The sequence below is a fragment of the Emydura macquarii genome, unplaced genomic scaffold (genome assembly GCF_026122565.2).
Source record: "Emydura macquarii macquarii isolate MOO-44397 ecotype Brisbane River unplaced genomic scaffold, CSIRO-AGI_Emac_v2 contig_3220, whole genome shotgun sequence".
Taxonomy (NCBI): Eukaryota; Metazoa; Chordata; order Testudines; family Chelidae; genus Emydura; species Emydura macquarii.
The window spans coordinates 2,991,708-3,014,579 of record NW_027133357.1 but is presented as its reverse complement, the minus strand read 5'-3'; the positions used below and the strand labels follow the sequence as shown (position 1 = coordinate 3,014,579).

The 22,872-nt window shown below is 55.0% G+C and overlaps 1 protein-coding gene across 3 annotated transcripts in view; it reads right to left on the bottom strand.

The window, feature by feature from the left end:
- NAV1 (neuron navigator 1) overlaps window positions 1-22,872 on the bottom strand; it is a 255,063-nt gene that overhangs the window by 73,375 nt on the left and 158,816 nt on the right. For all 3 annotated transcript variants that reach the window (XM_067531847.1, XM_067531844.1, XM_067531845.1), the window contains 2 exons: window positions 16,798-16,900; window positions 7,484-7,849 (listed from right to left, as the gene is read on the bottom strand). In XM_067531847.1, coding sequence (XP_067387948.1) covers window positions 7,484-7,849; window positions 16,798-16,900 — 469 coding nt within the window. The remainder of the gene's footprint in view (window positions 1-7,483; window positions 7,850-16,797; window positions 16,901-22,872) is intronic.

Sequence of the window (22,872 nt, the reverse complement as noted above, 5' to 3'; positions counted from 1 at the left end):
TGCCAGGAGTGTATGGGATGGGTGGGAGCGGGGGAAGGACATGAAGAAGAACTGCTGCGGAGAGTGAGCTGTCACTGGGAAATGGACCACTCTGATGGCTGCTCCGTAAGCAGTTGATGCAGTGGCAGCCCTGCTCGGGGATGGTGCATCTGGAGCCGGGAGAATAGGCAGGAAAGGCATTTGGGGTTTGACCTGCACCTCTGCATCCCCATGTCCCAGGCTGGGCGCTGCCTCACGCACAAAGAACGCGTGCAGCTCTTGGGTGTTGGAAGCAGCGTTGCGCAAAAATAACCATGCTGCGTCTTAGCCACTTGGCACCCCCCCATCGCACAGAACCTGCACCAGACACACAGAATGCAAACCCACACGGGTGCACACGCATTCTCACACACACGTGCACATGCATGCACACACACCCCCAGACACAAACGTGTGCATACCCTCTCACACGCATGCATGCACTCACACACGCGCTTTCATGGCTTATCAGTTCTGCGAGGGAGCAGTTTCACGGCGAGATGCAGTCAGGTCATTGGTTACTGGCTCTGTAAAAAATCAAGACCACAAAGGACGCTGCACTGTCTGTTTTGCAAATGTCATCTGACATGCACAAGGCTCCCCTGAGAGCTGGAGATCTGAGTTCCTCACCACTTCCCCCTCCACACACACACACGTATGCACACACACAAACACCCACTTGCACAAGGCCACACAGGCCTATGCCTCCAGCAACCCCACAAGAACAGGCACCGATCCATTATACTCGTGCATAACACACACACACTCATTCATCCACAGACACACACGCCTGTAATCACAGAGACACGCACACACGCTGACGCACACCTAGATGCAGCCAGTCGCACAGAGCAACACAATCACATATACACAGTCACGCTCTCATCCCCACCCCCAGTCGGCTGAGGTTTCAGCGGCAGCATTCAGCAATCACTCCCTCGCTCCCAGTGAGGTGCAGAGGTTAATTAACCCGGTGACGGCCGAGCCTTACAATGGTCATCAGTAGTGGGAGGCACCTTGCCAAGGCCAGCGGAGGCGGGAGAATGAAGGGGTTAATCGGAGAGCCCCTGACTCCAGTCTGCACTAATATCTGCACTGCGCTGTGACCTACTGCCCTACAAAACCTCGCCTCTGCTGCTGCATCGCATCCGTTTGCAAAGGGACGCTCTCCCTCCCGCCTATCGTATTAGCAGCCCAGAATCAAGGTGGTTAATGGCCCCATTTAGAGCGCTCCCCTTTGGCCTGGTGCATTAATGCCAGAGGGAGCGATGGGGCACAGCTGGGGCGGCGACAGCATCTTCCTGATTCTAGGTCAGAGTCAGCTGGAAGGACAGCTAGAGAATCGCAGGCTAGTCCCCTCCATCAGTGACTAGTTCTATCTTAGCCGTGATTGTTCTGGAGGATGGGGGCAGGGTTAGTCGCTGGCTGAGCTGCACACACATTTCACAGCATCGGATAATCCCCCTACGTGAGAACAGCCCCTGAGCGCTTTTCTTCAAGTGCTTTCCAAAGGCGACGGGGAAACTGAGGCGCGGAGCGGTGCTGTGACTCACCCCAGGCTGTGCCGTGGGTTTGCGCCTGGTGTAAAACTCACATCACCCGATTCCATTGTCCCAGGCCTTGTCCACTACACCTCTCTGCCTCCCAGCTACCTAGCTCTGAGCCGGACCCTGCCTCTGGTGTTAACGCCGGTAAGATAAGAGGAATGCAAATGCTATTTACAGACCCCCAAGAAGCTCAGGGATGCTGGGGCCGTGGGGAGAAGGTTAGACTCCCTACTGGCTTCAGTGAAAGCAGCGAGTTGGATCAGAACAAAGCACTGCAGCGAAGCCTGGAGCCCACGAGCGGCTCCCGTCAAGCGGAGTGATGCTCAGAGAAAAGCCGTCCCCATCTCGCCTGAGCGCTCTCAAAGGCAGCGCCGCAGTCAGCCAGGGCCCTCAGCCCCCAAACCATGGAATTCCAGCAGTACAGGGGGTCTCCTCAGAGCCTCAGCAATGCAGGGCTTATGGCGGCTTTCTCCTGACAGCTGGGCACTTGAAAGGAGAAAATCGATCCCATCTGTGTGGGGAGCGTTAAACAAAGAAGGGAAACCGCCAGGGAGCAAAACAGCACAGCAAAGCAGTGCAAGGTAGCAGGAAGTGACCCTGGGCAGCTCTTCTCACTCCGTGCAAAGGCAGCCACAAAACCCGCTGCAACGGCGCTGTCTGTTGGATGCAACTACCCGCCCCCTCGAAGCAGCCTACGGGGCTGTCTGAGCTCCCACTGATGGCTCAGGGTCAGGCTGCTATGAGGTGTCACCTACGTGAACGGAGGGGTTGATCTTGGCTCCTTTTTGTAGTACACTGGCTTCCAGCCAGCGAGCCACATGAATCTTTGCACATCAAGATTGCAAGGGGTCAGGCGTGAGCCTCTCCCCTTTGTTACCTGACTCCACGTGCTCTTCTGTATCGAGCCCTGACCCTATGCATGGCCCTATGCTAACAGCTTCTGCATCCGTCCCATCATGGCATTTGAGCTTGTTTCCATCAGAGGACCTGAGAGAAACAAACCAAGATCTCGTGGCATCCACCATCCAGGAGCAAAGAAGTCACGAAGAGACAAGGGCTCCTGCTATTTTGGCTCCCTGAGCCATTAAACTAACTTGTGGGAAGCACCACAATACTAGGGCCATATTCATACCTAGGACAGATGTAAAATGATGTGGCCCCATCACAGTAGGGCTTACACCCTAGCACAGACCCAGAGGGCAGGCCTATGGATCAGGATGGAAAAATAGAGAGATGGTTATTACTTATAGTTTTCTGTACTCATTCAAGCGTTCAAGGCCCCAGTGTTACTCCTGATTTACACGGGAGTGAGTAAAAGGGGAATTGGGTGCAGTGGAGTTACTCCTGATTTACACAGGAGTGAGTGAGTGGGGAATTTGGCGCAGTGGAGTTACTCCTGATTTACATGGGAGCGAGTAAGAGGGGAATTGGGTGCAGTGGAGTTACTCCTGATTTACACGGGAGTGAGTGAGTGGGGAATTTGGCGCAGTGGAGTTACTCCTGATTTACACGGGAGCGAGGAACCTGCCTGCTGCTGCTCGTTTCTGCGCCGCTCCGGGGAACAGGCCTGCCTGCACATTCTTTGTAAATACACAAGCTCACACCAACAACAGACCCCAGGCACAGCGGTGATTTCTCCTGTTGGCCCTAGATACTGGCTACCCCTTGGGCCAAAGGGGCAACATCCCGTTCTAGGGCAGATCGAGGACATCAGTTGCTGTGGCCCATTTTCGGCCTTTAGCCTCTTTATTAAGCCCACCGCAAAGAAGGCCACTTAGTGCCCCATGATGGGCTCACGTGGCCCCAACCTGTACCAGGCCCTCCACCGCCCCATCGCCAGAGGCCACTAAGTGGCCATCAATAGGCAGCAATGCACCACTATTGCCACTCTAGGCAGGATCTGAACCCGTGACCGAGAGCTGGACGCCCCCAGCCCCACAGTCAGCCCCTTCCTACCAGCCTTAAACCCTAGAGTCATCAGACTTTCCAAAATGAGCTCATGGTCCCAACTCTCCCGGCTCCTAAAGCCCCAAGAGCAGAAGCCCCGTCGCTGAGCACAGAGGGAACTGGCAGGCTCTGGCTTGGGGACACTCCCCTTGATGTCGATGGGTTTTAGGTCAGATCCCAAACTGGCCCTGTCTCCCCAAGGCAGCCTCAAGGCCCCGCCTGGCTTAGACTCTCCTATCAAACCTCCCAAAGGGGTCAGCAATAAGCTACCCTTGATCCACGTGAGCCAAGGCCACATCCATAAAGTACGGACCCCCTGAAATCTAAGAGTATGTCGACGCTGCAGTTACACACCCAGGGCTGGCCTGTGTGATTGCACTGTAGATAGACATTCGGTCTTGAGCTGCAGCCTGAGCTTTGGGATCCTCCTACCTCGCAGGGGCCTAGAGCCTGGGCTCCAGCTGGAGCCCGAAGAGCTACCCCTCAGTGAAACAGCCCCTTAGCCCGAGGCCCATGAGCCCAAATCGGCTGGCACAGGCCAGCAGTGAGTTTTTCATGGCAGTGTAGATGTGCCCTAAAGGGGCAACGCAGCCCCCGTCACACGGGTCTGTGGGAGCAGCCACTCCCGGGAGACAAGGTGACCGGCCCTACGTCGGCGTATGTGGCTACCACAGCTCCACCCCTCCTCCCACACTTCCCATAGCTGCCTTCCCAGTGTGGCTCACCCATGTGGGCCTAAAAGAAAGGGAGTTAGGCGTTAAAGGGACAGGGCTCCTCCGGCAGAGTGGACATTTGGGATCAGGGGAAACACACAGGGGTTACCGGTCTCTTCATGTGGCAGAGAGTTCCCCAGACATCCACCTAAGCCGTGGGCTCTCACCACACACCACAAGCCGCTGGCATGACTAGGAGCTCTAAGCAGTGCAGTAATGGGCCAAATACCTCCCCATGCTCTGGGACAAATCAAATACCAGGATTATTTATTTTCTCATGCTTTGAAACCGGAAACCTCCAATGTGCTGAAATTCTGGCCCTGAGTCAGAGGCGGGGGTGGGGAAAGAGACGGGGACTGGATTTTTGTTCAACACAAAACCCCCCGGGCGGCATCTCAATAGCTCAATGGGGAGGGTTGCGTTTCAAAAGAAAACAACACAAGTCTTAAATCCAAAAAGCCCCACCCATCTGTCCCCGTCAAACAACCACATTGGCAGCATTACTTGGCATCAGAAACCTCTCCCGTGCAAGAGTGGACGAGAACTCAAATGGGCTGGGGAGACTGAACGCAGCTCTTTGCAGGGATTGACTTGCTGCCGACACCCCCGACCCTTAGGGTCTGATCCTGCAAGCTGCTGAGTGACTTCACCTCCTAATGAGGGACCCGCAAGAGGCTGAGTACTGCGTCCGGGTGCTGAACGTCCCAACACCTCCTGGGGACCGAGGGAGGTCCCCGGTATGGTTTTCCCCTCTGCAGTGCCTTGCTTCTGTGCAGCAGGAACTTGGATCTCTCTGCCCCCTTACTTTAACGCCCCATGACGGTAACAGGAGGTAGGGCAGAGCCACTGGACTCAGAGCTTGTCAGTTACACATCTGCAGCCCAGAGCTGCTAAATTAAGGAGGACTTGTGCAGGGTTCTCCATGCTGCATGGGTATTTTTAGAGCCAATGCGTTGCCCCATCCCTTGAAGGATGTTTGGGGTATTTTTAGAGCCAAGGTGTTGCCCCATCCCTTGAAGGATGTTTGGGGTATTTTTTTTTCACCTTTTAATATTTCCAAGGATAAATGGAAAACTCATGACATAACCTCTCTTCCTGTGAATTTCCATTTCTCATGTGCAGTGAGGAACAGACAAGGGCAAATGCTCTTTCTGCACCAGCGAGAGCTGGTCTGTATCAAGTGAGATCCCCTCCATGCTCACTGCCGTCGATGGCGAATGACGGAGCTGAGCACAGCACAGGATCAGAGCTCCCAGCTCTCCCCACATGGAGTGTGTGTACGGACCAGCTGAGCTGCTGCGAGGACCCCAGGGAGGCATTGTTTCTCGCCTTGGACGGTTGGTTGAGGATTGTTGGTTGATGCCCTTCCCCGGTGCTTTTAACCAGGGCTGGGGTCCCAGCAGCCCCAGGATGAGCTGCATCAGAGCCACACTCTCTTTCCTCTCCCTGGGATGAATCAGCAAACATCCCAACAGCACAGGGACAGTCAGCTGGGGCTTATCCTCTGGGGGTACCATTTATAACCAGCACCACACACTGCCATAAGCCAAAGCAAGAAGGCACAGAAAACACCCCAGCCTGGGGTTCAACCCAGTCCTGTCACCCTGGCTCTGGAGACAGACCTTCCCTAAGATTCTCCAGTCCATTTGTAGCCCTTCCCCAATCTGAGGATAGGCGTGAGGGAGAGACCCTGAGATGAGTTTAACCCTTTATGCACCAGGGACCAGCTAGTTCCCCTGAGCCATCGCACACCCCGATCCCAGATTGGTAGTCAAGAAAAATCTGCAGAGCCCTGAAAGCATTTCTGTTGGTTCTGGCCCTGTCAGGTCCCGCCACACAGGGCCTTAATATCACGTCCTTATGATTGTCATCAAAAAAGGGAGGGGGACTTTCCCACACACATCACGGCTGCCCTTCTAGGTTAGCCAGGAACAATCTCCTCCCAAACCACTAAAAGGCCAGATACTCGACTGGTGTAAATCAGCATAGCACTACTAAAGTCAATGGGGTGGGGCTGTTTTACACCAGCTGAGGATCCGGCCCCCAGCCTTTCAAGATGTGCCTGGCAGATGCTCTGAGCTGTTAATTGCTCACCCTGGTTGCTGTGGCAGGAGCAAGCACAAGCACTAAAGCCAGATCAAAGACCAAGTGGCCAAAATAGCAAGATGGTCATTAGAACGCGAAGCAGCTGATCTCAGGACCCGAGTGAGGAGTGAACTCCCCAGCCCTCCAGTGCATCGCACCTGAGGACTGTCGTGTGGCCCCTCAGGGGCCATCTGCAGAGCAGCTGGGAGGTGCTTCCCAGCATGGGTGGACTGACACCGGCTAGTTCTGCGCTAGTTAGCGTCCTAAAAACAGCAGTGGGGCCGCGGTGGCAGCACGGGCAACGGCTTGGGCTAGCCCCCAGTTCAATCCCACCCAACGCCCGGGAACGTCGTCGAGAGACTAGCCCGACCTGCTGTGGCCAGGCTGCTTTTTTAGGGCACTAACGTGAGCAGAGCTAGCGTGTATCTGTCTACCCGAGCCGGCAAGCTCACTCCCAGCTGCAGTGTAGACGCGCCCTCAGTCTAGAGGTGCTGTTTCAGCACCAGGCCTGGCCCTCAACCCAGTATCGTTTCCATGAACTTTGCTGATCCCCAAGTGCTGCGTATGTCAGATAAAAGGCGCTTCCAGTGCCGCCCCATGCCGCCTGTCTTCCTCTCAAACACGCCACCCTGCCAACGGGACATCAGCACCTTAAAGGATGCTGGCAAGCTGCCCTGGCACAACAAGGCGCAGCATCTCTCCACCTCTAGAGTCCACCAGACACAAATTATCTCCAGCCACAAAGCCTGGAACCTGCACGAAATACAGTTGGGGAAAGATATTGTAACCTGACTATCCATCTCCCCCATCTCTCCATCCATCCACCCACCCCCTCGCACCATGCATCTGTCCATCCATCCTGATACGCTCCCTCTATCTACCCAGCCACCTGCTCTGTCTGTCTCTCTAGATCTCCTAAATTCCAAGGCCAAGGGGACCATTCCTTGTGATCATCTCGTCTGACCTCCTGTGTAACACAGGCCAGAGAACTTCCCCCAAACAATGCCTAGAGCAGATGGTCTAGAAAAGCCGCCCATCCTGATTTTAAACCGGTCAGAGATGGAGAACCCACCACAGTCCATGTAAGCTGTTCCCATGGTCCATTAGTCCTGCGGTTAAAACGCACACCTCACTGCCAGGCTGAATTTATCTCGAACCCGCAGTGGCACTCACCCCGTGGTGATGTCGTCGTCCTCCGTCAGGGTCTTCCCCATCAGGTCGCTGTCACTCATGTACCCGGACTTCAGATCCACGTCATCGGCGTCCAGCGACTCGACGAGCTCCAGCCGGGAGATGTGGCTCAGTTTGCTGGGGCTGCGCATGGGCATGGTGTGGGAATAGTGCGCCCGCTCACCGTGCATGTACCAGCTGGGGGTGCCTTCCGACCGGCAACTCCCACCCACCGAGGGAGCGTCTCCTGCCTGCAGCCGGGGGCTGGACTGCCCGTAACGCCAGGACAGGGGCGAGGAGCGGTTGGACAGGCTGGACACACTCCTGGGGTTGGCTTCATCGCTGTCATAGCAGGTCATGTCCAAAGAGCTGCAAGGAGAGAGCAGAGAGCAAAGTCTTAGGGCTGGGGGTGCTCGGGGCAGCGACCGCAAAGCAGGCAGCTCTGGCCCACGGGAGAGGTGGAGTCCTGGGCTCCATCCTGCTCTCACCCAACTCATTAGGTGCTGCAGGCCCTCAGCACTGCTGGAAATCAGGGCACGTCCTTAGCCACCCAGCTTTGAGACTTCAGGTCCAAGGCTGGGACGGAGCCTGGATGGGAACCCGGGCAGCCCACAGGGCTAGGCCACTATCTTAACCATAAGACTCTCCTTCTTCCTGACTGCCACCTGATACCTATTCACATGACCCTCTGCACGGGTGCCTCAAAGGGAAATGCTGCAACAGCTGGGACAGAGGGTGAGTGTTTCTGCCTCAGCTGGCTACAGGAGTCTGTGACTGCGTGGCAGGGGAGCATGGGGTCATGGCTGGCCAGATGGCATTCTCTGGCAGCCCCACTGCCCCTGCACTAGGGCACCTTAGGGAGCTGCCAATTCCTAAAGCCACCCTGGTGCTGTGCAAAGCACACTAGCTCAAACCCACCCGCGCTGGAGAACCAGCACAGCAGCCCCCAGGGCTCTAGGGACTGTGGATTGAGGGCTCCTCCCACCTGGGTGAGCATGAATCTTGCCCTACAGATAGCCCCATTGTGCAGGGAGCTGTACATGCACCCACTCGGAGGCAGTCTCTGCAGATCTTACACCCACATTAGACAAGGCAGAATTATTATCCCCATTGTACAGATGGGGAGCCAAGGTCCTTCAGGGAGCCCACAAGGCCACCCTTCCCCTCTGTAATGCAGCATGGGGCTTCCCAGTGCTCCCCATCACTCTCTGCCTTGGGCCTGAACCAGGCCAGGGCCAGAGTCTGTCTGTCTTGGTGTTTTTCTGCCCCCAACACTGTCGTATCCGAGCACCTCACAATCTTTACCCTCACACCCTCTATGAGGTAGGGCAGCACTATTATCTCCACTGGGCAGATAGGGAACTGAGACCCAGAACCTCAAAGGTCTAAGTGACTTGCCCAAGGTCACACAGAAAGTCAGTGGCAGAGCAGGGAATTGAATCCAAGTCCCAGGCTAGCATCCTAACTACTCGGCCATCCTCCCTCTCTGAGTATAACATTACAAAGGAGTTGAGGTCTGGAGGCTGCCTTGCCACTAACCCTCCAGCACAGCAGGATGGCAACAGCAGCCTTGGAAGTAGAAAGAGGTCCCAGAAAGTGCATAAATGGTACAAAGATTAATCTAGAGGACATCATCCCGTTTCCTTTCTGTGCCTCCGTACAAGAGGCGGCAGAGGCAGGGACTGGTTCTCCCCTCCTGCGATGTTTTGGATGTTAAATACAAAGCAATGATTAAAAACAAATCTCTGGTGGATTAACAGCTATGGAGCGCCGCCCAGCAGAGATGGTTCCAATCATTTGGTTGACGCACCAGAGTTGTCTTATTAAATCTAAATGAAATATGTGTTTTGGAGCCTGTACATTGAGGGACAAAGCTGCCAACATCTTGCTCTGCGCGGGCTCCTGTGCCATGCTTGAGGGCACATACTGCGGCTTGCTAGCTGGAAGCACTGGGACGTGCATTTCCCAGTGAAGATTTCAATGAGGCCTGGATAGTATTGCACGTCCTGCTGACAGACGCACCAATAGCACGGTGGCCCCAGAGTGGAGAGCCTGCAAACTCTTCCATCTGGCTGTAATGGGGAGGAACATCGAACAGACAACTCTGCCGTCAGAAACAGGGGGCTTCCTCCCTCCCCCCGACATTGAATCAGCCGTTCTAGCCAGATGAAGAGCAAGTTTCAAATCCACAGAAAATAACTGATCTCTGAACATGGCAGAGATGAGCTGGGGGAGACCGCCGCCATGGGATCTGAGGGGCATCAGCACAGCTGTGTCTGGTGGAAGCTCGCACAGCCCTTCCCAGGCACTCAGACCAGCCTGTTACTTCCTTATCTTCATCTCAGCCAAATTCATCAGCCCATCCAAGCTGTACTGTACTGTACACAAACTGCACTGCCACCCACTGCTGAGTGGCCCGGCTGCCCGCCGCCCACCCCCTTCGGGGCGGGGAAGTCTCCTTGGGGAAGCCGCAAGACTCTCTGGACACCAGCAGGGTAGGCAGGGGATGGAGAAACTTTGCTGACTCAGCCTGTGCTAAATCAAGGATTTTTCCCATTGTCCATTTCACTGACTCATCAGGCGACACAAAGGAAACAGGTCTGAAATCCAAGGGCATTTGCTAAGTCACAGAGCGGGCACAGCCAGGGCAACGGTAGGGCCAGGCCAGCCTCACCCCATTCCCTTGCCTTTCTGAGGTCTAAGGGGATGGGGAGTCCAGTCCCTGTGGTCATTCAGTGCTTAGCTCCTTCAGCTGAAAGCTGACTGAGTCAAGTCCAAGCTGCCTGGTGGGGTGATGGCTTCATCGGGACATAATCCCATCGTGACACCAGAGCAGAAGAGGCCGTGATAGAAGGAAGGGAGAGCCACTGGGTAAGCTGCAGGAGTCGGCTCTCCACTCGTATCTCCTGTCTGTGGGGTTTTGGGAGAACCCCCAAGCCTTAGCTGGAGACCCAGACAGCAAACAAATGGTTTTCACCACAATTCCTTGGGGCACCTCCACGTTCCCCTCCGATGGGCGTGGTACAGGGAGCTGACTCAGAGATCCCAGTGCACATGACATCAATGGAGAAGCAGGGTTGGGAGCCGCCGAGTTGGAGGCTGGAAGAGGACCTAGACGTCGATCAATGATGGAAGAGAAGCCAGAGAGCCCAGCACCAAACCTTGCACTTTTTCAATGGTCTGCAACACGGATGGGGATTTGCACACTTGGCTCCTGCACTTGGCTCCCGTGCACGGCATACTTAGCTTGTGATCTCAGAGCGCCCAGCCCCCACATGGCACGCTCGGCTAATGCTCACGGGCAGGCGGTGTGCTTGGCCCGTGTTCTCACACAAGTGTCCGTTGCGTTGGACGTGCGTGCTTGGCTCACCGTGTGTTGTGCCCAGTCTGACTGGTGCACGTGCATTGCTCCAGCGTGAGGCTCTCAGGGCTAACGCGTACCTTGTTCCCTCGACTCACGCCTGCGTTCTCTGCATGGACCCTCGGCCACGTTGGCTCAGATTTTCTGCACATCCAGCATGCCTGGCTCGTATTGCCTGTGTGTTCGGGTCCTGCCCCCAGTGGAGATTTTCAGCACATGCCCCCTTGGCTTGTGCTGTCTGGGTCCCCAGTGCATGCACGTTGGACTCCTGAATTCCGTGTCCTTGGCCTGGGCACGTGTAGTGCGTATTCTGAGTGCTTGGCTAGTTTACATCTGTCTCCTGTTCTCTGTGCACACTCCTGGCGCGTGTATTCTGTGTTCTAGCCCGGGCACCATTGGCTGGTGTCTCCTGAGCTCTCAGGTCCCATGCACCTGGCTCGTGATGGTTGCGTGCTTGGCTTATACTTGATTCGTAGAAATACAGGGCTGGAAGGGTTCTTAAAAGGCCGCCCCATCCATTCCCGTGCACTGAGGCAGGATCAAATATCTCTAGATCATCCCCGAGAGGTGCTTGTCTAACCTGTTCTCCAAAACTTCCAGTGCCAGGAATTCCACGCCCCCTAGCTCACCTGTTTCTGAGCTCAGCGACAGGTTTTCCTAATATCTGACCGGAAGCTCTCTTGCTGCAAACTTAGCCCATTCCTTTCGTCCTCCCCTTGGTGGACATGCAGAACAACTATTCGAATGCTTATCAGCTCCCCCCTCAGTCTTCTCTTCTGTAGACTAAACATGCCCAGTTTTTTCAGTCTTTCCTCACAGGTCAGGTTTTCTGCACCTCTGATTATTGTTCTCTCTCCCCTCTCTCCATATGCCCACATCTTTCTCAGGGGGTGATACCCACAACTGGACCGAGTACTGCAGCTGAGGCATCACCCGGGCTGCACAATCGCTGCCTCTTGCTCACAGGCAGGTCATGCGTTCCGCAGGTTTGGCACCTCTGCTTCCTGCTTTTGGGGCCGTTGTGTTTTCTGGGCTCGCCGCAGCGGCTGGGCTCCCGGTACTGGTGCGACGGGTGCGCAAGTGCCTGGCGAGCGTTCTCCGCCTGCTCCCCTCCTGCTGTCCGTGAGCTCTCACCGCTCGTGCATGGATGGCTCCCTGCAAGCGGGCCTCACTCACCCCCCCAAGCACCGGTGTCTCCCTACACACCATGCCACTGGGAATAAAGGTGCCCGGAGCTGGGCTGCTTGCAGGAAGCTGTTGCTAGCGAGTTGCCAGCTGAAGATTAAGCAAAGCAAGCAGATGGGCTGGAGCCCTGCCCTCGCTCGCCTCCTGCAGTGACTCATCTCGGGTGGAGCTCAGCTGGCAGCTCCCAAGCGCCCTCCCCCTGATCCAGTTTGGGACTCTGTCTGCACAGCCAGAGGCGCTCTCCAGGAGGGAGCCGGATTGCAGGAGAATGCAGGGGGTGGGGCCGAATGGGCGTGATGGCTGATTTATTGAGTTCGATTCATGCACAAAATAAAGAAAAGAGTCAGGCCAGGGCGCTAACACCTCTCCATGGCATTGGACACTAGCGTGGTGCCCGCCAGGTGGGCACAGCGGCAGGAAAGCAGAAGGGTTTGCCCGCCTGCCCTGTCCTTCAGCTCCCTGAAGCAGAGGTAGGGGCCACCCGCCCAGGATACCTCCCTGTCCCTCCCGCGGGGGGAGTGAGCGTCCCACGGCCAGGATGGGTGTGGCGCAGAGACCTGGCTACAGGCACCCGGCTGGGCGCAGCAGCTCATGTCACAGGCCTCCAGGCAGCTGCAGAAGGGACCCCTGCTGAGCAATCCCCTGCACGACACACCTAGAAGGGACCTGACCATCGGCCTCCCTGTCTCTCAGCCCTGTCGCTGGCTCCCCGCTGCCTGCAATCCAGCTGCTGCCTTGACCCCTCGTTCCCACGACTAGCGTTTCTTCCGTTATCACTTGCCCACTGATTCCATGGACTCAGTACTGGGCTAACGCTGCCCACGCTCCCTGCCTCCCCCCACTGGCCGCCCCTCGCCAGGGCAGGGCATCCTCCTGCTCCACTATCTGGTCCCATCACCTCCAAGTGTTTGAAGCTTCTTGCTGAGAATCACGCCCCCCCCCCTGCTCCGCCTCCTCCATCCCGGAGCCCTGGAGAAGCTGCTGTCTCTGCATTAGCTCATCTGGGCCACAGAGCCAGGGAGGGGAAAATCTTACTCAAGACGGGCACGGCTGCCAGCTCCTAGCTCAGAGGGGAAGGAGCGTGACAAGGCAGCTCCCCTGGAGCTGCTGTTGCAATAGGCCCAGATCTCTGACTTAAGGGCCAACTAGCTCAGCCTCCCAGTGATAGGCCACCCCGGCTAACGGAGCTCCCGGTCCCACAAGAAGCTGAGCCTGCAGCCATCAAGTGGAGCAATGTGGGCCCAGGCCTTCATGGCACTGGGCCCAGCGTTTCTCAGCTCAGGAAAATGGCCCACTCCCAGCTAGCCGGTGGCAGGAGTTTGGAGGGAACCAGGGGTGGGGAGATGTGCCTGGCCACGCACGGGAAGAGGCTAGAGTTTCGTGTTTATTACGAGGGGGGCGGTTCTGGGTGGCCCAGGAAACTCCACCCCCCACCCCCAGCCTAATGTAACCAGTTGGTCCAAGAAAGATCACACTGGCGCAGAAATAATGGTTCCCCCTCCTGCCCTGGCACTTGTATGGTCCAGCACTGCAACACGTAGCCAGCAGGGCTCTCTCCTGCCAGCTGTGATGAAGGGTTTGGAAGGGGAGATGGGTCAGAGCCAGGGGCCCAGTTTCAGCCCAGTCTGCTGCTGTGCAGGGCCTGGGGAAGGATGCAGGCAGGCCAGGTCATGCATCTCCAGGAGCACGGCGACCCTGGGGCCTGCCCGTCAGGGGATGGGGCGCTCAGCCACCGGTCTCTGATCCATAAGAAACCTCCTTCCCACAGCACCTGGACAGATTGGCCAGGTTGCCATAGGGAAAGCCCTGCGCCTCTCAGGAAGGGAGGCAGGAGCTGGGGGCCATGGAGAATCAGCTCTGCCCCGGGGTAGTTTGGGCAGTGGACTGGCACGTTCCCGTGGCCAGCGAGGGGACCTCCCTCAGCCTCTGTAGGCTTGGCACCCCTCACGGGAAGCTACCTCACTGCAAGCCCTGGGCTCTGCTCCCGACTCTGTGAGTGACTCACTCCATTACCTGGGACAAGTCACATCCCCCTCTCCATGCCTCAGTTTCCCCACCTGTAAAAGGAGGGGGGGGGATAACAATGATATGGACCCAGATGTTGCGGAATGCTTTGAGACCTTTCCCTGAGAGGCACAACCCAGTCCTTGCTCTATGGTGTGGGAAAGGCAATGCAGATAGCTACCATGGTCAGAGGCGGATTCCACCTAGGACCTTCTGCACCGAATACACAACCCCTTGCGTTAAAAGAGCGATGCCAGCAGGACAAAGTTGCAGGCTGTTGCAGTTGTTGGGGGCAGCCCCTAGGGGGAGCCAGGATCACAGTCTCCATGCCAAAGCCCTTTGATCTCCCATGGCCCTCGGGCTTTTAAGCTGTTGAGCCTTTTCCTGCTGCTCCCTCCTGGCCCTGGGCTCCTCAGTGAAATACCTGGAGTGCCCCATTGGTGGAGCCCCTATTCTAGTGGGGCAGGAGCATAACTCATGCTGGGAGACAGAGCAGGGAGGGGAGGGGGGCTATTCAAATGGCCACAAAAATGGTCCCCATATTGCCATGACTCCCTAGGGTGGCTCTGCTCCTTCTTAATGCTTTTTACTGAGCAGCTGGCACCAAATTATCTTTCCTGTGTCTCTCTCCTTCTCTCCTTGGCCCGATGCACCCTCTAGGGGCTGCAGCCCCCATTGCAGGCTGACACGGGCAGCTTCCAGCTCCCTGCTGTGGAGGAATTTGAAGCATATCTTTTCCCTGTTCACTTCTCTGCCCCAAACCAGATGGGGATTTGCTGGTGTCCGTAAGGAATCACAAGCCCAGTCAAACTTGTGTCTCCAGCACCCTGCATGGGCTGGGGAAACCTGTGATGGGCTCCGACAAGCAGCTCTGCTTTCACAGCTGGGGGAACACACAGGCTTGCTGCGCAGCGACCAGCAGATTCCAACGGCAATTCATTCCAGTTGCCGGAAGAGCACGGTATCAGCACTGCTCTCCGCAACGGTACAACTGCCCGGGAGCACGTCTCAACACACGGAGGACAGGACTCTCATTTGGGCTGCTACTGTAAAGATACGAGCCTAGCTACTGAGAGGCAGTGTGGCTTAGGGGTTAGCGCATAGGGGTACTTCCCCAGCAGACTTGAGTTCTAGGCCCAGCTCCATTATGTAACCTTGGGCAAGTCATGTCCCCTCTCTGTGACTCAGTTTCCCTTCCCACTCTGTCTGTGTAGACCATAAGCTCTTCAAGGCAGGGACAATTTCTTGGGCCTCTTCTATATTAAAATTTGCACAGATTTAACAAGCAGTTATTCCAGTCTATTTAATCCACATGCATCTCAGGCGTTGTCGACATGACAGGGATAAGCTAAGATGTCAATTTATAGTGAGAGTTAACCTGGTGCAATCACCAGGGAGGGCGGTCTGCACAGATTCCAAAATAAGATGCTCTGAAACTGGCTTAGTTTAAATCAGCTGGGAACAGGTTTAAATGAAACTGAAATAAGCAACTCTTATCCTGAAAGAAGAGTGTTCACACAGGTTGGTTTTTTTTAAAACTTATTTGATCAATTTAACTAAATTAATTGAATTAAACTGCTGCATGTTTGTGTGTAGCCGAGGTCCACAAGCGTCTCCAGGATGTTTGCACCAGTTGGACTAAAGGCTTGTCTACACTTACAATGCTGCACTTGCGTGGCTGCAGCCCTTCAGTGAAGACACTGCCTATGCTGAAGGGCGGGGAAGGTTCTCCCATTGGTGTGGGTGCACCACTTCCCCGAGGGGCAGGGAATTGTCCCGTCGACCTAGCACTGTCTATGTTAGGGGTTGGCTCAGTTTAATTGCATCGCTCAGGGGTGTGGATTTTTCCACACCTAGTTATACCGACCTAATTTCCTAGCGTAGCCCAAGTCTACATTGACCTAGAAAAAAAAAGTCACACCTCTAATTAAACTGCTGCACCTTTGAATATAGGCCAGGCCTCATGCTGGGCACATCTACACTACAAAAAATAAATAAATAAAAAGAACAAAAAACACCAACAAAAAACCTTCCCATGGCAGCAAGTCAATTGACGCGGGCTGGTGCTACAAGGCTAAAAATAGCAGCGTAGACATTCCTGCTGAGACTGCAGCTTGGGCTCCGAGACCCTCGCCCCCCCTCGGCGGGTTTCACAGCCCGAGCGGGAATGTCTACACGGCTACTTTAGCCTCGTAGAACCAGGCCAATCCCGCAAGCCTGAGTCCGTTGACCTGGGCTCTGAGACTCGCTGCTCCAGGGGTTTGGGATTTTTTCCCACACTGCAGAGGTATCCTCTGTGGTTGTTGCAGCCCCTAGCGCAACAGGGACCGTGATCTCCAGTGCAGCCTCTGGGTGTTCCTGTGATACACCGGCTAATGAGGTGTGACTCGGTACCTAGGTGTCCTGTGACCATGCCACAGAGGGAGGAGAGAGAAACTAAATCAGCTAGAGAGAGCGTAGCTGGAGGGATTAGAGAACCGAGGCCGTGCGAGGGCACCTTGGATTCAGAGGACTGCAGCTCTCCACGCTGGTACGGAGACCTCCCTGAAACAGCGGTGCTGTCAGATTCCTTCCCCAGAACAGGGACTTCTGGGGTGGAGACACTGCTGCAGTAAGAAGCCCGGGCACATCACTATTCCCCTGCCCCGCCAGGGTCCCCCCCTCCCAGAAAGGGCTTGGCTTTGCGGATCAGACACAGCAATGAGCCCCGCTGGCAGGGGAAACACATAAAGGGGAGAGGGGGAGACAGCTGGAGTCATGGTCTCACCTGTGAGACACCTGGGAGCCTCGCAGGCTGGACATGGTCTCCTCCAGATTCTGCCGAAGGTCCAGCACGTTCTGCACCGTCCTCTTCCTCTGGGACTCGGGGTCTGGAGTGACATAGAAAACAAGGGCTTTTATAGCCATGGCCGTAGGGAGAGGAAGGTGACACGTGCCCCCTCCACACCCCACCCACCCACATGCCCCCCACCCTGTTCTTGGTGTTCTTTCCCCACCCAGCTGCCCTCCTTACACTGTCTGCCCACATGTCCCTTTCCTGCCCCCCCTTCCCCAATGCGAGTTCCACATTGCTGCTTTGGCATCACAAGAGCCACTGGCCCCTGCCTGTCACACTTCGTGACAGCTGGAGCTCTTGACACAGCTGTGAACACAACTCATCTCCCAGCCCTGTGCGGCCAGGACCAGCCAGGCCTGTCTCACTGCCAGCTGCTGGAGCCCGCACCTCAGGGTGGAGATGGGGCACCCTGCCCAAGGCAGGTCATTGACAAGGTCCCCGAGAGTTGCATTAGCAGGGAAAGCTTCCTGCCCCTGCCTGAGGCCAGCACTCTGGAGACGGAGCGCCTGCCTCCCAGCTCCGCCCTGCTTCGCTCCGAGAGGGACACAGGGAAAGCACGAGGACAGAACTTCACAGATTCCCAGGCCAGACGGGATCATTGTGATCATCAAGTCTGACCCCCTGTATAGCACAGACCAGAGAAGTGCCCCACGTAATCCCTAGAGCAGATCTTTGAGAAAAAAAAACATCCCATCGGGATTTTAAAATGGTCAGCGACGGAGAATCCAACATGACTCTGGGTAAGTTGTTCCGATGGTTAATTACCCTCACCATTAACATGTGTGCCTTATTTCCAGTCTGAATTTGTCTAGCTTCAACCTCCAGCCATGGGCTCTTGTTAGACCTTCCTCTGCTAGACAGAAGAGTCCATTATCAAAATTGTTCCCCATGGAGATACTTATCAACTGTGATCAAGTCACCCCTTCACCTTCTCTTTGTTAAGCTAAATAGACTCAAAGAGCTCACTCTATCACCCGCAGGCATGCTTTCTAATCCTTTAATCATTCTCGCAGCTCTTCTCTGACCCATCGCCAATTTATCAGCCTCCTCCTTGAATTGTAAGCAGCAGAACTGTCCATAGGATTCCAGCAGTGGTCATACCAGAGTCAAGTACAGAGCTAAAATAAGCTCTCTTAAGGTCAGAGGACTTGTTTTTTGGCCAAGCAGCAGCAGCCATATTAGAACAGCAGCAGCCATGAACTAAGAAGCAGGTAGTCACATCCCACTCCATCTAAATTACATCAAAAAATGTAATATCAGGTTGTTCAGAAGGCGTTTCTGTCCTTAACAGTAGCTACCACTACCAGATAAAGAAACAGATCTTCAGATGTTTAAAGAAAACTTTGTTTGATCACATTCTGTCTGGCAAGGAATCACTTGTCAACAGTTGTGGTTGTGAAATCTACACTTCTTCATTGTTTTGTTTGAATGGTTCCCACTTCTCTATTGTTGATCTGAATGATTTCTGTCTGGTTCTTTGATTGATTCTGTCTGTTGCATAACTAAGTGTAATATTTAAATCAACTAAGGTGGTGGGATATTGATTGGTTAAAGAACTGTTTGGTAATGGCCTAGGATTGGTGATTTTTAGTACTTTAGTTTAAAATGATTGGTTAAGGTATAGATAAGCAGGACCCACATTTTAACTATATAAACCGAGGTCCAAAAGGAAGTTCCTTGAAACCTAACTCCAGGACAGAGCCCCAGATCAGAGCTGCCAGACCTCAACATCTTGCCAGCCACACCATGCAGAAGCTGAAGTCTCCAGATGATCTAATCCTGACCAGTCACCAGGAGAAGTTTGTCTGTTTTATTGGGAGAGGTGAGCATTGTATGCTTAGCATGTGTCTTCTGTTTTGGTCATTGCTAATAAATAGAGACTAAGAATATTTCTGTGTAAGGCTCTGTCACAGGTAAAAGGCCCCACAAGCTCGCAGAAAAATATGCTTGGAGCCCTACGAATTGGGAAAGGGTGGGTTTTTTAATTAACCAGGTTACATCTGGTGTCCTACGAACTGGGAATGGGTGACCCTGAGCCCTAGAGTGTGAACTGGGTATGGGTAGGTGCCTTTCACCCAGAGCCCTATGGACTGGGAAAGGGTGGCGGTGTCTTAACCGGATTATGCCTTGAGCCCTACGGATTGGGGTAAAAGTGGGGTGCCCTAGTGTGTGAGGGTAACACCTTTACTCCTCTCTAGACAACCACCGATTGCATTAGCGAGCAGCATGAATCCCCATTGCAGTCTAATGGAGTCCCAGCAGGGCCACTCAGCCAGGCCCTGGCAGCCTCTGACCTCAGCTGCACGGGTGCTGGCAACTCCCCAGCCAGCCAACACAGGAGGGGAGCTCTGCAGGGCAGGGGCTTTCCACAAGCCCAGCTCACCCTCCTACTCCGCTTTGGCTGAAGCCTTTGCATCCCTATTGCTCGGTGTCAGTGCTACAGCCCTCCCAGGGAGCCGGAGGAGGTGAAGGAAGAGGCCCGTAGGCTTAAGAAGCAAACAGGAGCCAGCAAGGAAATGATGGGGCAGGCAGCCAGCTGATTGAAGGCGGATGAGTGGCAGCAGCTGGTACGCTCATTTCAAGGGATCTGAGCTGCTGCCCCAGGAACGGGAGCCGGCCATCATCGCGTGCAGGAATTCTGAGCCAACTGCTCTCCCTGGAAACCGAAGCGAGAGGAGCTACCTGGCTGGGTCTCACTAGGATTGCAAGAGCCAACCACATGCTGGGAATGTCTCTTTGGATGATATATTGCCTCCAGGGAAATGCCTGTGCTGGCCTGCAGACCTACCCTGGCAGCCTGCTGCAGTGGGGTTTGACATCCCTAGACCATTGCCCTGAGCCGGGAGGAAAGGGAGCTCTTAGTTCAAAACCATTTTAGTGCTAAAGCCACAATCCAGGGTCCATTGACACTATTCAGTGAGCAGCCCACTGCTATGGTGACTGGTGCTTGCAAATACCTATTTGTGCAATAGATTGGTAGACAGACAGTGGGACCGGTACACTTGCATGTTGGAGGGGCGATGGGCAGACAGATCAGTAGACTAACATCTAGGCGAGTGGATGGAGAGACAGACGGACAGAAGTGTACACTAACCACTGAGAAAGACTGTCATTCTGATAGGGTTGGATGGCTGGATTAGATGCACCAGTTTACTAACATCAAGAGGGATGTTAGATAGCTGGATTACTAGATTAGGAACAAGCAGGTTGAAGGGCATGGTCAGATTTCTCCTCCCTCCAAACATAGCTACAACACCCTTCCACCCAGTAGTGTAGACAGGACCCTGTTGGTTACAGACACATAGGTTTGGAAAAAACACAAGAACCTATTCCCAGCCCGAACCTTGACCCCTTATTGGAATCGAATCCAAAAGGCCATTTGCCCTGGGCCTGAAAGGCCAAGATACTGATGGGACATTTGGGTTAGCCACCAGACAGCACGTGCTCAGGAGATGCCCAAGCCCAAGCAGGCTAAAACAGGGACAGGCTGTAATGGGGCACCCCTCCCAGGAGCACCCTCCCATTTGTGGCACTGCAGGGCCATGCTGTAGTTTGCTCCCAGACCAGAGTGCTTGGACCTAGACGAACACCTCGTGGGGCTCATACAGACTCTTCAGCCCCTCAAATCCACCCTACTTACGGGAGACTTGGTGCTAAGTCAGGCAGCCTGCCTCTCCTCAGTTCAGGAGTTAGCCACCCTACCCATGGGCCAGTGTAATAATTCAGGCTGGCTTACCCTCCTTGTATTCAGGAGTTCCTAGCCCTCCTTCTGGGGCTGGGCTGTAACAGTCGCTCTCTCCTTGGACAAGGGGGCCCCAGCTCTGCATCTGGAGCTGGGCTCTAACTCAAGCTGGCCGCAGGCCTCAGCCAGTTTCTCCCCAGCCGGCCCCGTTCCCCTCCTCAGTCCTTTCCCCATTGGCTTGGAGGGATCAGCAGGTCGCTTTGGCAGCAGTGGAATGATCTGTCAGTTTGCTGCCGCGTGGGAGCATCCTCGTTCCAGCAGCCCCTTCTGCCGGCTGAGCTCTGGCAGCCTTTTCTCAGGCCAGGGTGCCCATTAGCCAATGAGCTGCCACCCAACCACCAGCGTTGCTGACAGGCGGGCCAGCACGGGCTCTTCCCATCACAGGTAGGCTGGGCCCTGACTCCCCATAGAAGGGCAGCCGCCCCGGGGACACAGGCCACGCAATTTGGATCCAGATCCAGCTTCTACACCCCGCAGCGCGTGGGCGTTTGGCTCTCTGGGCGTTCCATTTAGCCCGTAATACAGAGAGCGGCCGGGGATGAGGGCATTAGAGCTGTGTTCAGATTTCAAGCGCCCTTTGCTCCACATCATTCAGGGATCAGGTGCACATGCGGTTCCGACAGGTTTGCAAATGCAACAAACTGGGGCTGCCCACAAGCTGCCACCCCTGGGGTTTTGGCACCAATAGCAGCAGCCCCTACCTCGATGAGCCACCCGGCTAGAGGCAATAGTGGCAGTTGTCCTAGAAGGAGACATAATCCCATACCCCGAGCTGGGGGGCCAGATTCCCCAGGGCTCAGGGCAACCACAGTCAGGACCAGGTTTTCAACAACGCCCAACATTGGTCATCTTAAAAACTGGCTACTCATTCGGGGCCCTGCTCCTCAAAGGTCTTTAGGCCGCGCCTAACTCCCATTGAACTCAAAGGGAGTTAGGCACCTCACTACTTTTGCAGATCAGGGCCTGGGTGCCTACATGGGAGCTGAACTCTTCTGAGTTCAGAGAAGTTCCAGGCACCTGGGTGTTTTTGAGCTGCCAAACACCGGGCCGGGTCCTGCATGGAGCTGAGCAACCACTGAGCGCCCCCAGCTCGGCCTGCAGCCAGCAGGCGTCCTGGATGTTCAGCACCACCTGTGTGCGGGTTCAACAGTGGATCTGGTCAGAGAATATTTCCAGGCCCTTGTAAGGAAGGTCCGATTCTGTGCGAGATGCAGGAGCCGTTTGGGGACATCTCCCAGACATGCTGCTGGCATTTATCAGCTGCAATCAATAGGGAAGCGGCCATCATATTGCCAGGAAAAACACACACACATACACCCCCCACCGGATCGCCCCACGTCAGCTCAGAGGAGATTGATAGTGCGGGAGCTGGGCACATTTCATGCTGGCTGGGTCAAGCAGGGCTTAATGGAGTATAAAAATTGTCATTTGATCGCCATTCTCTGCCTGGCCAAATGACTTTACTGCCCAATCAATGGCACCATTGATTTCCAGATGGCAGAGCCCCGACATGCCAGGGGCTTGGTGTGGGCTGTGAAGCCCTAGAGGTGAGACTGGGCAGCAAGAAGAGGCTCAGTCAGTCCTTACATTGGAGCAGGAAGTTACATTCAGAGGATGCGGCGCGCGCACGATCTACGACCTCACCTGGTGGGTCACTGTCTGAAGGTGAATCTCTCCGGACCTGCGCTTAACCCCAGAGGAGAGCAGCATGGACAGGGGCCCCCTGTAACACCTCTGTCAATCATTATATACCCCAACCCCTCCACCTGCCAAGGTGGTCCAGGTGACTGCACTGGAGTTTGTACTGGTCTTGCCACAGTATTCCCAGCCCTCACTGATCACAAGAGATAGGACCTTAGAACCATATGGCTCTGCTTCCTGTCTTGTGCCTCCCAACACGTACATGCCAATTCTGAGCTGCCTTCAGCTGCTGATATCTGGAGATCAGCTGCCGCTAATCACTAATGTGCTATACCGTCAGGCAGCCTGCAATCCCAGCTCCTGATTCGTGAGATTCACCACGCCCAGAACCTAGCAGTGGGGCTGCTCCAGGATTCAATATGCAAAGTATGGATCTACAGCCCACTAGGATTTTCCATCCCCTGCTACCAGGCCTTTCTTCCTCCCCACCTCAGGAGGATTCCCACACCTTCTCCCCTGTCTCAGCACAAGGCGTGTGGCTGTAGCCCCTGGCTAAGATGTGTTATGCGTCCCTCTCTGTGGCTGATGCAGAGAGGATGAGTCTGTTACGGGCCGAGACTCAG